This window comes from Scatophagus argus, chromosome 5 (genome assembly GCF_020382885.2).
Source record: "Scatophagus argus isolate fScaArg1 chromosome 5, fScaArg1.pri, whole genome shotgun sequence".
NCBI lineage: Eukaryota > Metazoa > Chordata > Actinopteri > Scatophagidae > Scatophagus > Scatophagus argus.
Window position 1 is genome coordinate 26,732,861 of NC_058497.1, and position 13,898 is coordinate 26,746,758.

A 13,898-nucleotide genomic window follows, 5' to 3' on the forward strand; every position below is an offset into this window, starting at 1 on the left:
GCGTCGGTGTAGTCAGGAAGCTGCAGCAGGAACAGGACTGCAGAACTCATGACGAGCAGCGGGGGCAGCACCGAGCACCACATCTCCACAGCCGGCCGAAATGTCCTGACCAATCAGAGATCAGGGCACACAAGCAACCAAGAGCATTCACTCCAGTACTGCGTTAAGGTACTTGTACTTCGAGTATTAAATCTTACGCTATATTCTTTTTGTACACAAGCACCACTCAGTACTGATGCTGATGGGAATACTTGTGTACTTTAATTACTGATACTTTAATGAAGTAATACTTGAGTACTTTTACTTAAGTAGTAGCTTTTTGAATCCAGGACTTTAAATGGTAATGAGGTATACTTAAACTGTCATACTGGTACTTTTCCAAAGTATTTCTTTCACCACGGCACACACGTTGAAAATATTTAGTTAGGCTAATACTGCTTGTAGTTTACCAATTTAATAATACAAATACGAATAAGTACTATGAAAAAGAAGTTTTTTTTATCAGACTGGATTCAAAGTTAAACAGGAAGGTTCCTAACTGAAACAGTAAAAGATTTCAGAAAGGAGCTGACGTCCTTTGACACATGATGAAGAAGAGTTTCCAGTGGAAACACGGTCACAGTGATGAAGAAGAGTTTGTCTCCGAGCTGGACGTAAAGTTTGGACAGACTTACCAGAGAGCTGCTGAAGCGTCGGCCTGCCACGCGTCAGCAAAAGAAGAAATGAAAGTGAGACTTCACCTTGTGAACACAGTAAATGTGTGCGTTCACGTGTTCACACGCCTCGTCCTGCCTCTTGTGAAGGGACAGGAACAAGCGCTGCTGTGATCCAGATGAGACCAGATTCTGGATGGGACCTTCACACGACTCTGACAGCTTTCAGCTTTCAGCTTTCAGGCAGAAAATCCACATTTCTCAGAGCTGATTCCAGCTGACGAACACTTCAGGAGTCTTATTGTGAGTCTGTATTTGTAGTAATATTTGGGTCCACCTGCCACTGTGGAACTGAGTATTTCCATTTTAAGCACAACATGAAAATAAAATGCGTGTGAAACTTCATTTAAGCAGCAGCACGTTGCAGGCTCGCAGCTGCGTCACTCAGTCCTAACTGCTTCCTGTGTGGCCGAGCGCAGACACTTTGGCCTCAACAGCAGATCGTAGTTTGGCAGCCATTCAGAGTCGCTCATACTGTGTGTGTGTGTGAGTGTGTGTGTGTGTGTGTGTGTGTGCGCATGTCCTTTCCACGCTGAAGCGAGGCAGAGCAGCTCGACACACACGCCGCCACAGACATGAATCACCTCCTGGTAACTACAGCTTGTTTTTCTGTGTTTTCCCGCCGACTTTGCTCTCGTTTGTGTCTGTGAGTTTCTCTCAAGCTTCTGGAAGGAGTTCAGGTGCTGAAAGAGGCGTTCAGGTGCAGCGAGGGCAGAGCGTTGGTGCAGCAGAACGGGGAGGTGAGGCCTCGCGCTTGTTCAGTGTAGGACACAAGAGTCAGACAGTCCGTGTGTGTGAAGTTGTGTTTTATTCGCGTGTTTGTGCCTGCTGGGCGTCAGTGTGTCCTACCAGCTGGGATCTAAATACAGCAAACTGATCACATGACCCGCTGCAGCTTTCACCTTATCTCTCAGCCATGACTGTGTCCTCATGTGGGACAATGCAGCTCGGCACGTACACACTCACACACACACACACACACTCACACACACACTCACACACACACACTCACACACACACTCACACACACACACACACACTCACACACACACACACACACACACACTCACACACACACACACACTCACACACACTCACACACTCACACACACACTCACACACACACACACTATATAAACATTACTGACATTTTACTGTGCAGTAATACAACTCGTATAAACGTGACAATCCAGCGCTCACACACACGCCTGGCCAGCTGTGCACACAAAACAAAACAACAAACATGGTGGTCAGTTTGTTGACAGCTAAATAAACAATTAGTTTGCAGTACAAAGTCACGGCTCGGGTCACGTTCACAGACAACATTTTCCCAAGCAAACAAAGAGTTGAACTTCTGTTCGGTAAGTCCTGATTCCTGTGTGCAGGTGTGTGGTTTGACCTGACAGGCAGGACACGATTGGTCACAGCAGGCTGTTTACTCTTGCGGCACACGCTGAGGTGAGTGGGCTCTCTGATTGGCTGAGGTGTCAGGCTCGTGGGAGGTGGTTGGCTGTCAGCTGTGTCTGTCATACCAGCAGTGACCTTGGTGCTCTTCTTTCTTCACGTGACAGACAGCTGCTGCATGTGGAAGCGTCACAGTCAGGGGAGGAAGTGACAGCTGAACTGTTTGATTTCAAAATAAAGGATCCTCTTAGGAGTGAAACACTGTGTTCAGTGCTTGGAGTCTGGCGTCCCCTAGAAAATCAGCCATGTTGATTTTAATTGTGGACAGGCTTCCCTGTACCAGCCTCAGCTGTACTAGCATGTTAACATGCTAAAATCAGATGGAAAATGGCAAACATCAGCCTGTTAGCACGTTAGCATGTCTACGTTAGCTCTCAGCTGCAATGTTGTTGGCCGACTCTGCTGCTCATTTGGGAATAACACAAGAAACTGAGCACTTTAACAATGAACTCACTGGTGTCCTCAGGTGAAAATAATAAAAGGTGGACTGACCCAACACAAACCCGGCGTTGGTCTGGTCCAAACGAGGCAGCGTCAGCCGTCAGAGTGGCATCAGTTTGACTCCTGCTGGAAAAAGGAACAGAAAGAGAGCGAAAACAAACACACCTGACAGTTTCAGGTTCCCAGTAAACACCAGCGAGACTCACCTGGTGCCAGTCGGTCAGCTGCGAGAACAGAAACCATACTGACTTCACTTCTCGTTTCTCACTTCAATGAGCACATTTCACATCTGATTAGTTAAAAAAAGATTCACTGCTGACATTCACAAAATCACTTCTTTTCATCTAACAACAAGCAGTACCAACATGTCTTCACGTCTCTTTCTTTAGTCGGTCTTATCTTATTGATATTTTCAAACATACGTCACACATGTTAGCAAACAATACTTTAAATCACATCAATGTCAACTTTATTATTGTCAGAAAGCAAATTTAGTTTCAGGTCGTCAGATTTCACCTGCATGTGAGACTTTTGTCTTTTTAATCAAATTTTTAAACACAACTATTTTGGGATTGAAAAGTAAGAGGAAGTGTCTTCAGTCGGAGACGCCGAGTCACGGCTAGCGTCCGTTTCACAGTGAGAGTCCAAACCAGCAACGGGAAAGCTGGAACCATCTGCAAAAACAGTGGAGTTTCACTCATGGCATCTTAAAGCTGACTGTGATACACACAAAAAACAAACTTTATTAGAGAAAAAACCCTTCAGAGACTCAAACTGATGGAATTAGTGCTGTGGAAGGTACATTACAATGAACGTACTGAAACCACCAACGCTAGCCAGCTGGAGAAGCTAACACGAAGGTTAGCCCGTTTGCTTAACGCTTCTCTGTCCTGCTATTTTTTTGTCATTAAGGCAAAAGAAATGTCTGATATTTGTAACATGTATGATAACAAACACGTCTCCTAAAGCCTTCCTGACAAATGGAACAGCAGCAACAAAAACAAAGTCCTCACTGAAAAACAACTACAAACGGAGATGATGATGATACTCCTCCATTCTAGTGAAGCTAAAGAGGAGGTGGAGGAGGTGGAGGAGGTGGAGGAGGAGGAGAAGGAGGAGAAGGAGGAGAAGGTGGAGGAGGAGGTGGAGAAGGAGGAGGAAGAGGGGGTGCTGGCATCTGAATGAGCTTCAAATCAGCAGATGTTACTGCTGACATGGAAACGTGCTGGAGTATTTAGGACTGGACAGTGCGAGTGGGATGTACTTTTATTTTGAAATCCTCATTCATCGGTCAAATGAAAGAGGCTTAGTTGATACATGTTCATTCACATTAAGCTGCTGTCTCTGTCTCCTCTGTCCATTCTGAGCTCCTGATTTCTTTGTGTTGACAGAAAGTTCCAGTTCTGGCCAGCCGTGCCTTCAGCAGCTCAGCCAGACAGCTGAGGAACAAAGTCCCCGAGGCCCAGAAACTCTTCCAGGTACCTAAGCCGTGAAGAGTAGAAGAAGAAGACAACTGCTTGGTTTGCTGATTAATCACAGATTATTTCGTGCATTTAAACCTCTAACAGGCTGACCGAGGTCTCGATGTCACGGCCTTTTGTGGAGTTCGGCTGTGACCGAGATCCAGAGCCAGCCTGAGTCCCGAACAGCAAACGAGTGTTATTGTAAAAGCAGTGACACACATCTGTGAAAGCTTTGTGGTTCACAGCCTCACATGTTGGCGCCGTACATAACACGCCACTGCCTGCTGGTCAGCACGCTGTGCTATCAGGCTCCATGCTAACACATTAGCTTACAGTGTCTTCACCACGCCGTTTCTACGGTTACAGGAGGACAACGGGTTGCCAGTCCATATCAAGGGAGGAACCAGAGACGTCCTGCTCTACCGGGCTACCATGACCATAACCATAGCAGGTGAGTCTCTGAAGGTAAAGATGTTGTCACATTCCTCCAATCGGCTGAGGTTTAACTCGTAAACATAAACAGTAACTCAGTGAACTCGGTTAACCTCTGTGATGTCATGGCTGCCGCGTGTGTGATACATGCACATCGGTCAGGGTCAGAGCCATTTGGTGCTTCATTACAAAGTGGACCTAATGACCTTCTCCAGACGCTCACACAAAACAGCTGTCCTGCAGATGTCTGGTTATGTCTGCTTTGTGTTCTCTGCAGGAACCTGCTACTCCCTGTACTGGCTGCTCGTGGCCTCCATGCCTCAGAAGAAAGCCTAAAGGAGAAACAACCGCGGGCTCGGTCTATCGCATGGAGAACGACGCTCCGCTCTGTCCCACACTGATGTTTGTTTTGTAGCTAACTTATGTCTGACTTCATCACAAGCCATCCTACTTCCCTATGGCAACCATGAATATGTAAAAAATAAACAAAAAACGTTTAAGTTGAATGCCTGCAGCGTTTTGTTTTTGTGTGTTTCCTGTCTGACGACTGCAGGAGCCGAATGAAGAAGGAAACGTTCGTCATAATGTGGGATGGAGGAGGAGGAGAGTGAAATTTCAAGTGAAATTACTTGTGTAAAAATGTACTTGTACTTAAAAATAAAGGTCAGACCAGGTAAAGTAAAGGTTTGCTTGATGTAATATGATAAAATAATTGAATAACATAACGACGCTCAGATGAAGATTTAGGGGGTTTGATTTGGGACGCTCAGCACCACATTTTATGTTTCTTGTCACAAACGGGTTCTCAAAGTTCTCCTCCATGTCCTGACTTGACTGATCTTCAGCCCGAGAGGAGGAAGACGAGGAGATGACAGAGTGAAGTGAGCTAACTGGCTTACGAATTTCAGTCCTCGGAGCTCAGACTCTGCACAAGGTTTAAGATTTACAGCAAACCCCGCAGTGATGGGAACAGCTACTGACAGATGTGGCTTGAAGAGAAAGAGCATTAATTCATTTTCTGTCCTCCACACAAAAACAGGAAGAAGAAAATAAGATGGATTTCAGTGGGATGGCGGCTGAATGTTTCTGATCTTGTTGCACAACAACATTTTCTGCCAAAGAAAACATGCAGCAATGGCTCCACCCGGTGGCCTCAGCGGGAACTACAACATTATTGCATTCTCAGGATAATTTCATAAAATGAAAATAAATTTACTTTCAACTTTGTCCAGTTTGAGGAGCTGGAGGGGGAAACTGCTGGTGGACCAAGCAAGACAAACCCACACTGATACAAGTTATAGTTATTTATTTAACACTGAAGGGCACAACATTTCTCATGGAGATACTTGACAGACGGTTTAGTTTTCTCCCTGTTGACGCTGCGAGACACTCCTGTGCTGTGGAGACGGACTTCACGGCTTTAGTGGTGGTGAACCTCCTGGTCTCTTCACTTCCACCTTCGTCCCCCGGCAGGAAAGACAAACTCCTCATCGTCTTCTTTCCGACAAGAGACAAAACAGATCTTAGCGGGTGGCGCCTTTATCTCAGGAAGCGAATACTCATCTTGTGATCGATGTTCACTTTCTCCAGTGACTGAAAACAAAATAAAAATCCTAAATTCAGTTTTCAGTTAAGCGAACTGGGTGAGCAGACCTTTGGATCTTACAGTGTTTTTAATGTGCTTTCGTACTCTGCTGTTCGTGTTGATTTGATTGATTGATTGAAGTGAGAGTTTATTCCGTTGTTCAAAGGTGTCTGAAGAGGTTCCATCCTGCACTTCTCTAAATGCTAAAGGAAACGATCTGGTCTCAGTGTCCCCCCTTTACTGGGCCCTCTCACCTTCCTGAACTCGTCAAACGAGATGGCGTCATCTTTGTCCAGGTCGGCCTCGCGGATGGCTCGCTCAGCGATGCTCTGCAGCTGCTCCTCTGTCACCTGCATCCCCAGCATCGCCCGCAGTACCTGTGAGTCACAGGTATCCACCAATCAGCAGTCACGTCAGCTTTATAACACGTCAAGACTCCCTGACAGCCATCTTTCTGTAGAACCTGGAGGCTTCACTTCCTCCTCGCAGAACTACATGTGGTGAACCTCAAGGGTGGATTCTGGGCCCCCCTTGGTCCACGTCTACGCAGATGATGCATCACTTTGTGTTCCTGTCATTCCTATTATACAAGTGGTTTGGCTGCTCTAACAGGCCGATGAAACTGCATCGTAGCTGCGTATAACTGCATATTTCGGCTTCACTTGTGACAGTGGAAGGAAGTGGAGACGTGTCGGCCATCTTTAAATTTCTTTCTAAAGTGTTTATTCGGTGTTGTGCAACGTGATGAGTTTAGAGCCACAGACCTGAAGAAGCTCTGCTCTGGAAATCTTTCCGTCTCTGTCCTGATCGTACAGCTGGAAAGCAACTGAACACACAGACAGCCGTTAAACCGTTTTCTCAGAGGAACCGCCATCATCATCAGTGGATTAGACGTCTACGCATGAAAAGTGAAGCAGAACAAACATTTCAGCTTCCTGGCGCTGCTGTTGGCCGCCGGCTGGGCTCCGCTTCTGGGTCGGCTCGTGTCTGCGGGACGGAAATGAGCCAGAATCCGAACGAAGGAGGCAAAGTCCACCGTTTCCTGCCTGGCCAGAGTGAGGAATAAAGAGAAATGTTTCCTGCTTCCTGTTCAAAGTGACTCACAAACAGGCCGAGCCACAAATACTCCAACAAAGCTTCTGCTTCATTTGATTAACCTTTGAGACTTAAAAACAACATCAGAAATGAAATTATGTTCAAAGTCATGGTTTACTAAACCGAAACCAAACTCGTGTTTACGTAAGGAAAGCGTGGTGAGTCAGTGGTCTCAGACTGAGGGACCTGGCTGAACCTGGTGTGTGCAGAACCTGGACTGCCTTCTTTCTAACAGCATGTCAAATGTGGTTTAGTCTACACAGAAACGTTCTAAACAAGAGACTCGAACAGCCACCCTGCAGAGAAAAAGGCGCCGATGATCCTGTCCCCGATGGGGTTCAGGGCCAACTCCCGGACCGCTCCGAAGTCCTGAGGCCTGAGACACACAGAGAGAGAGAGAGACGGCTTTGACGTCACATGTCCACCACTCGTGACTGAGGTCCGTTTGACACTAAGCAGCATCACGAGCTGCGGGACAGGCAGCACAACGTGGGTTCTGAAGGACACGTTTGAAGGTTCCACCTGATCAGGCGTTGTTATTGGGGAAACCCAACCAACACTGATCATCATTACAGCTCATTACACACACTGGACATTTTCCTGCACTCTGATTGGTTGCACCAACCTGAGCTGTCCACTCTTGTCTTTGTCCAGAAAGTCAAACCTGTCGTAGAGACGAACGATGTGGGCAGCAGAGACTGAAACACAGAGCAGGTTGGACGGATTACACACCCGTCACCGTGACGATGGGCCTCCTCAGAGTGTGTGTCAGTGTGACAGTTCAGGGTGTTCACACACACACACACACACACACACCGAGATAACCAACAGATGAAACAACACAGATGAGTTTAACAACACTCACTGTGCCGTTATCAGTCTGCTCACACTCACACACACTCACACACAGAACACACACACACACTCACACACACACACACACACACACACACACACACTGAACACAGAACAGAGAACACACACTCACACACACTCACACAGAACACAGAACACACACACACACTCACACACACACACTGAACACAGAACAGAGAACACACACACTCACACAGAACACAGAACACACACACACACTCACACACACACACACACTGAACACAGAACACAGAACACACACACACACTCACACTCACACACACACACTGAACACAGAACAGAGAACACACACACTCACACAGAACACAGAACACACACACACACTCACACACACACACACACTGAACACAGAACACAGAACACACACACACACTCACACACACACACACACTCACACACACTGAACACAGAACAGAGAACACACACACACACAGAACAGGTGAGTTTTTAGTCAACATGTTCAACATGTGTGTGTGTGTGTGAGTGTGTGTGTGTGTGTGTGTGTGTGTCACAGCTGTCAGTTGGCTGCTGCTGAAGTCAGATATGAGTTGAGGTCCAGCTGCTCTGATCAGGAGTTGCTTTTCAAAGCTGAGCGAGCTCAGAACTGATCTCAGATCTGCTCCTGGTCCAACACAAGCGACTGAAGTGAAAAACAGTCAGACTTACAGCCAGTTTCCTGCATGAGCTGCTGGGCGTCGGGGATGTGGTCCACGCTGGAGCTGCTGGAGCCCATCCTGCCTCGGGAACATCAGAGTCCCGACTGAGCAGCTGACTCTGTCCGCTCCCTCACCAGAGAGACGGCAGACAGGACGCTCAGCCAATCAGCACTCACCTCACGCACAGACACTGACCAATGAGCGTCCTCGACACAGAGACCCTCCGGTGGAGGAGGAGTGAGGAGCTGGTAGAGGAGGACAGGTTGCTGAGTGACCGTCATTCTGTTTGTGGACACCAGATGGAGCCATTTCTACATAAATGCATGGTGTCCAGGCAGCACAGTGGTACAGTGGTTAGCACTGTCGCCTCATAGCAAGAGGGTTCCAGGTTTGAATCCCGGTCTGGGCCCTTCTATGTGGAGTTTGCATGTTCTCCCTGTGCCTGCATGGGTTTTCTCCGGGTTCTCCGGCTTCCTCCCACAATACCAAAAACATGCACATTAGGTTAACTGGCTGCTCTACATTGCCCCCTAGGTGTGACTGTGAGAGTGTGTGGTTGTCTGTCTTTGTGTGTTGGCCCTGCGATTGACTGGCGACCAGTCCAGGGTGAACCCCGCCTCTCACCTGTAGTCAGCTGGGATAGGCTCCAGCTCCCCGCGACCCTGACGGAAAATGGATGGATGGATTTATGGATGCATGGTGTCCAGTGTCCTCAGAAGTGCTGCAGGACATCCTGAGGTGAGTGCTGGACTTGAGAGGACACGCTGGTCCTCAGTTTGCAGCTTTAGGTTTCACTTTGGCTTTCAGGACGTGAGGACATGTTGTTGGAAAGAGTTCAGGACGGTCATAATCATAAAACATTAGTCTTCATAGTGAATTATTAAACATTAATTTACTCAGATAAGATAAGATGAACCACTTGTCGTGGAAGCTCACAAGAACAGAAGAAGAGTGCAAAAAGTGTGCAAAAACAGTTAAAAATATAGAGGTAAAATAATTAACAATTTACAAAGTACAGTAAACACAGCACAGTATTAAATTGTTAAACGTGTCCGAACCGTCATGATAAAAATGAAATGTATTTCAAAGATCCAGAATGAAGAGGAAGAAGCTTGAAGAACGTGAGAAAGATCTGCTGCAGCTCGATGTGAGCCGTCAGACCCTGCAGCACACGTCTCCACTGGTGAGACTCAGGGACACACGTCTCCCTCAGGACCTCCAGGAGTCTGGTGGGAGTCTGGTGGGCCGGACTCAGCCGTGAGCTGAGCCGAGCCCGTGGCGACAAAATGTTAGTAAGGCACAGGAAGAGCGCGGCCGCCGGCGTCGCTCTACGTGTGACAGGGACGTGCTTTCAACGCTCTGCTGCTCACTCAGCAGGATGCAGGCTGCAGTTCACCTGACGGCCACCAGGGTCAGCAACAGCCACATTCCTCTGAGAGGCATTCAGAGCCTCCCTCTGGACTCAGACGAAACTGGGTCAAAGTCCAAACACACACTCACCCACCCACACACACACACACACACACACAAATACACATACACATACACATACACAGACACTCACACTCACACTCACACTCACACACACACCCACACCCACTCTCACACACACACAGGCTCAGTGTTTGCTGGCAGGCTGTCAGGGAGTTTGCATTCCTGTGTGGTAACATTTACAGCTGATTTATCGCCGTGTTGATCTGAAAAACAATGTGCTGAGGGGAATTCATGTCCTGCTCGGGTCGCCGTCCTGTTTGGGCCCAGCAGGAGGCGCCGTCACACGCAACACGCTGGGTTCGGTTCCTGCGACGGACGTCCTTTGAAATGGCGACTTCATGGTCACTCGGTGCTGTGGCTGCTCCACCTCGCTCACACGTCAAACTGGATAAAACTGGTCTGAATCGGGCCAACGAGACTTTTGCCAACTTTTTGTTTTTAAGTTAAAGTCAACCAAAACGCGTCAAGCCTCGAGTTTTAGCGTCTTCGCCGTGTTTCCAAGTGCCCAAAGTGTGATGCGTGCAGGTGTGTTTTTACCTGCAGCAGTTTGGTCATGCTGAATCTATCTGGTCACCGTTTGCTTTCTGTCTCTGTTTCTCGGAACTCAGCCGATCTGCCGCGGTTCCTCCAGGTGTGGAAGTGAAAGCGCAGGTACGTCCACTATGTGGAAACCAGGTGACAGGTGACTGCTGCAAGTGTAACAGATGAAATTACGGGCCACCTGGTGGAGCAAAACCTGCCCCCTGCTGTCGTGTCCTTGTGTGCACACAGGAAGAACTACAGCTCGTTACTACTGCCAGCGTTAGAACCAAGAGTCCTAAAAGACTCGTTTCTCACAGTTCGCCGTGTTCAGGTACTGACAGGTGACTGACAGGTGACTGACAGGTGGTGAGTGATGACGGATTTCTGAATCATGGACTCACTTCTGCTCTGCTATTCAGACTCACTGGGCTTTTGTCCTGACTGTCACAACCAATGAGACCCCCAGCACGTCAGTGTGTGTGTGTGTGTGTGAGTGTGTGTGTGTGTGTGTGTGTGTGTGTGAGTGTATGAGTGTGTATGTGTGTAAGAGTGTGTGAGTGTCTTTGTGTGTGTGTGAGTGTGTATGTGTGAGTGCGTGTGTGAGTGAGTGAGTGAGTGTGTGAGAATGAGAATGAGTGTGTGTGTGTGTGTGTGTGAGTGTGTATGTGTGTGTGTGTGTGTGTGTGTGTGAGTGTGTGTGTGTGCTGGCTCACAGCCAGCAGGAAATGAATGAAGCTCTCCTGGCTGAGTGAACTTGGACTGGCTGACTCCCTCCTGGCTCTGCTGTACAGAACAGGATGGAGTTCTGATGTGATGATTACACGCAGTGCGAGTACACAGACAGTACTTCAGATGGTACAGTAAAAATATCTGTAATCCACCCTGACAGCTGACTTTTCTGATATACTGTGTTCTCAGATGGCAGAAGGCTCTGCTCTGCCTTGTGGGTCTTATGTGTCCTGCGTCTTCGTGGTTCATGCTGGTTACTGACTGGAGGGGCAACGTCGAGGTCGTCAGGGTCGTTAAGTTCATTAAGGTCGTCAGGGTCGTTAAGGTCGTCAGGGTCTTCTTTTTTTTGTTGCAAAAATAGAAGCAGATTGAATGCAGCAGGTGAATGATTTTGTGAGCAGGCGACACATGCTTTAGCCTGCATGATCCATCGTTTTAAAACGTACGATGAACCTGATGTCTCAGAGCCTCGCTTTCATTTGATCCTGATGAAAACTCCTTCAAACCTTTGAGTAGTTTTGTGTCCAGGTGATTGTTTCCTGCACTTCATGGGACAAACATTTCATATGCATCACTCCTGTAGCAGCGGGACAGGTGGAGCGTCCGAGCTCTGTGGGCGGAGCCCTGGAGTGGATGTCTCCAGCCAGCAGAGGACAGAAGAACTTTTGGAAGATAAACTCTGATGTAAGAAGTAAGAGAGCCAAGACCTAACCTTAACCCTGAACCAAGACCTAACCCTGACCCCGAGCCAAGACCTAACCCTGACCCCGAGCCAAGACCTAACCCTGACCCCGAGCCAAGACCTAACCCTGACCCCGAGCCAAGACCTAACCCTGACCCCGAGCCAAGACCTAACCCTGACCCTGAGCCAAGACCTAACCCTGACCCTCTCGTCGTGTGTTGGAGGATCAGAGCGCCGGCTGACTGGTTGTACTGGTCAGAAGAGAGCAGCTTCGTTGAAGCCATTTGATGTGAGGGCATGTGAAGAATGTGGTTGTATAACTGTGCCATTGTTTCCAGAGACAAATGAGAGGTGACAGTCCAGCTCCTCACATGTCCCACTGAGTCCAGGCAGGCTGGTAATGAGAGAAGAAATTCCTCCTCAACACAAAAGACAAAGAAACAAACTAACGACTGTTAGAGTGATACTGATTCATCTCCTTTTTACCCAAACTGTCATCTCTGATGTCACAGCTCATCCAAACACCTCAACATCAGCGAAGACATTTGGTAAATACTGATGATAGTGATGTCCTCCAGATGATACAGAGTCTTCCTGATCACATTCCTGCTCTCCAGATGGTGAACCAGTGAACTTTCCTTTAGCTCCAAGTCTTCTCTGTCCTCCTCCACTCACCACACCTGACAGAGATCTGCACGACAAACAGTCTGCTGTTAATCTGTTTAATCAAACCGTCCGCCGTTGATCCTGAAGTCCAGCTGATGCCGAGGCCTCGTCTTACTCTGCAGCGGTTCTCTTCTGGTTCTGCCTGGAAGCCCACAGAGCTAAAGAATTCAGTCGGTGAGAATAAATTTGATCTCTGCTTCCTGCTCAAACTGTAGTGAGCCGCAAAACATTTTCTAACTCATCACTGCTGCCATGAATAAATGACCGATGAATGAATGTTTTACTTTGCACTGATGCGGTCGATCACACTTTGCTTTTCAAAAGGCTTCTCGGTGCTGAAGGGGAGAAGGGAGTCTTCTCATGGGGTCTGAGTGTGAGAGGTGTACCCCAGGGCTCCATCCCATTCTGTTCACTCTTTATGCTGATGATGCACCTTCTTCTGTGAATGTGTGTAACAGTGATCGGCACTGATTTGTTCATTTACAGGTTGTACTTAATAAATATGAATTAGTTCTTAATGGAGGTAAAATAGAATCAAAGTTTCACCAGACCTAAAAATATTGATTATGACCATGTTGGTTGTCTCGCTCTGGAAGTTGTGACAGACAGTTTTATTGATCTATCAGGCCCTGACTCTTTGGTACCCTCTCATGTTATCATCCATCACACTCACACTCTGATGACAGGATCACACTGCAGGTGCAGGCTGCTTTACTGCGTTTGGACACTTTTTCTTAACGTGGACCTGCAACTTGCAAAAAATTTATCTGTTTAATAAGCATTTTATTATTTAACTAATTTGGCTTTTTATTCTTTATTATCCCCATTTGTGTCTGTGTTTTTTGCTGTCCAGATATTTTGCATATGATTTGAACTCTGCAATACTGTAAATGAGGTTTCTACCTCAGTGAATTTTGAGTTAAAATGAAATTCGAAGGGATGAATGAAGATGTGAAAGGTTCTAATCACATAAAACCATCTGAGCGATGTTACAGGACATGACTGGACTGAGTGAGATGACCGAGGTTGATCCGCCAGCTGCACAGGAAACACTTGTAT

General features: G+C 47.4%; 3 protein-coding genes across 6 annotated transcripts in view; 1 reads left to right on the forward strand and 2 right to left on the reverse strand.

Moving 5' to 3' along the window:
• The window catches only part of rnaset2l (ribonuclease T2, like), a 4,278-nt gene extending 3,227 nt beyond the window's left edge, over positions 1–1,051 (reverse strand). The window contains exons 1-2 of the mRNA XM_046390126.1: positions 675–1,051; positions 1–105 (exon numbers count right to left, since the gene is read on the reverse strand). The exon at positions 1–105 is cut by the window's left edge and continues 115 nt beyond it. Coding sequence (XP_046246082.1) covers positions 1–83 — 83 coding nt within the window. The 5' untranslated portion in view covers positions 84–105; positions 675–1,051. The remainder of the gene's footprint in view (positions 106–674) is intronic.
• A 93-nt stretch (positions 1,052–1,144) lies between these two features.
• On the forward strand, positions 1,145–5,016 carry LOC124059782 (cytochrome c oxidase subunit 7A2, mitochondrial). The gene is made up of 4 exons (XM_046390127.1): positions 1,145–1,303; positions 4,010–4,096; positions 4,448–4,532; positions 4,791–5,016. The coding sequence occupies exons 1-4, from the start codon at positions 1,289–1,291 to the stop codon at positions 4,847–4,849; spliced, it is 246 nt and encodes an 81-aa protein (XP_046246083.1). The 5' UTR covers positions 1,145–1,288; the 3' UTR covers positions 4,850–5,016.
• A 788-nt stretch (positions 5,017–5,804) lies between these two features.
• On the reverse strand, positions 5,805–9,184 carry chp2 (calcineurin-like EF-hand protein 2). Of its 4 annotated transcripts, XM_046390129.1 has the most exons (7): positions 8,757–9,182; positions 7,819–7,891; positions 7,489–7,569; positions 7,023–7,144; positions 6,863–6,924; positions 6,353–6,475; positions 5,805–6,106 (listed from the first exon to the last, which is right to left on the reverse strand). In XM_046390129.1, exons 1-7 carry the CDS (start codon positions 8,821–8,823, stop codon positions 6,053–6,055), a joined length of 582 nt encoding a protein of 193 aa, XP_046246085.1. In that variant the 5' UTR covers positions 8,824–9,182; the 3' UTR covers positions 5,805–6,052. The 4 variants fall into 4 exon arrangements, with proteins under 4 accessions (XP_046246085.1, XP_046246086.1, XP_046246087.1 ...); XM_046390130.1 differs by lacking the exon at positions 7,819–7,891 and having other exon boundaries at positions 8,757–9,184; XM_046390131.1 differs by lacking the exon at positions 7,489–7,569 and having other exon boundaries at positions 8,757–9,183.
• Positions 9,185–13,898: the final 4,714 nt, after the last annotated feature.

Bases quoted from the DNA above. Each gene is read 5' to 3' on its own strand.
- chp2 (XM_046390128.1), bottom strand. From the start codon at position 7,763: ATGATGATCAGTGTTGGTTGGGTTTCCCCAATAACAACGCCTGATCAG. The intron at 7,145-7,488 runs GTGGCTGTTCGA...CACTCTGGCCAG, and splicing joins GGCGCCTTTTTCTCTGCAGG to GCAGGAAACGGTGGACTTTG. The intron at 6,107-6,352 runs GTGAGAGGGCCC...TTTTGTTTTCAG, and splicing joins CGTTTGACGAGTTCAGGAAG to TCACTGGAGAAAGTGAACAT.
- LOC124059782 (XM_046390127.1), top strand. The intron at 4,097-4,447 runs GTACCTAAGCCG...CTACGGTTACAG, and splicing joins AGGCCCAGAAACTCTTCCAG to GAGGACAACGGGTTGCCAGT. The intron at 4,533-4,790 runs GTGAGTCTCTGA...TGTTCTCTGCAG, and splicing joins CATGACCATAACCATAGCAG to GAACCTGCTACTCCCTGTAC.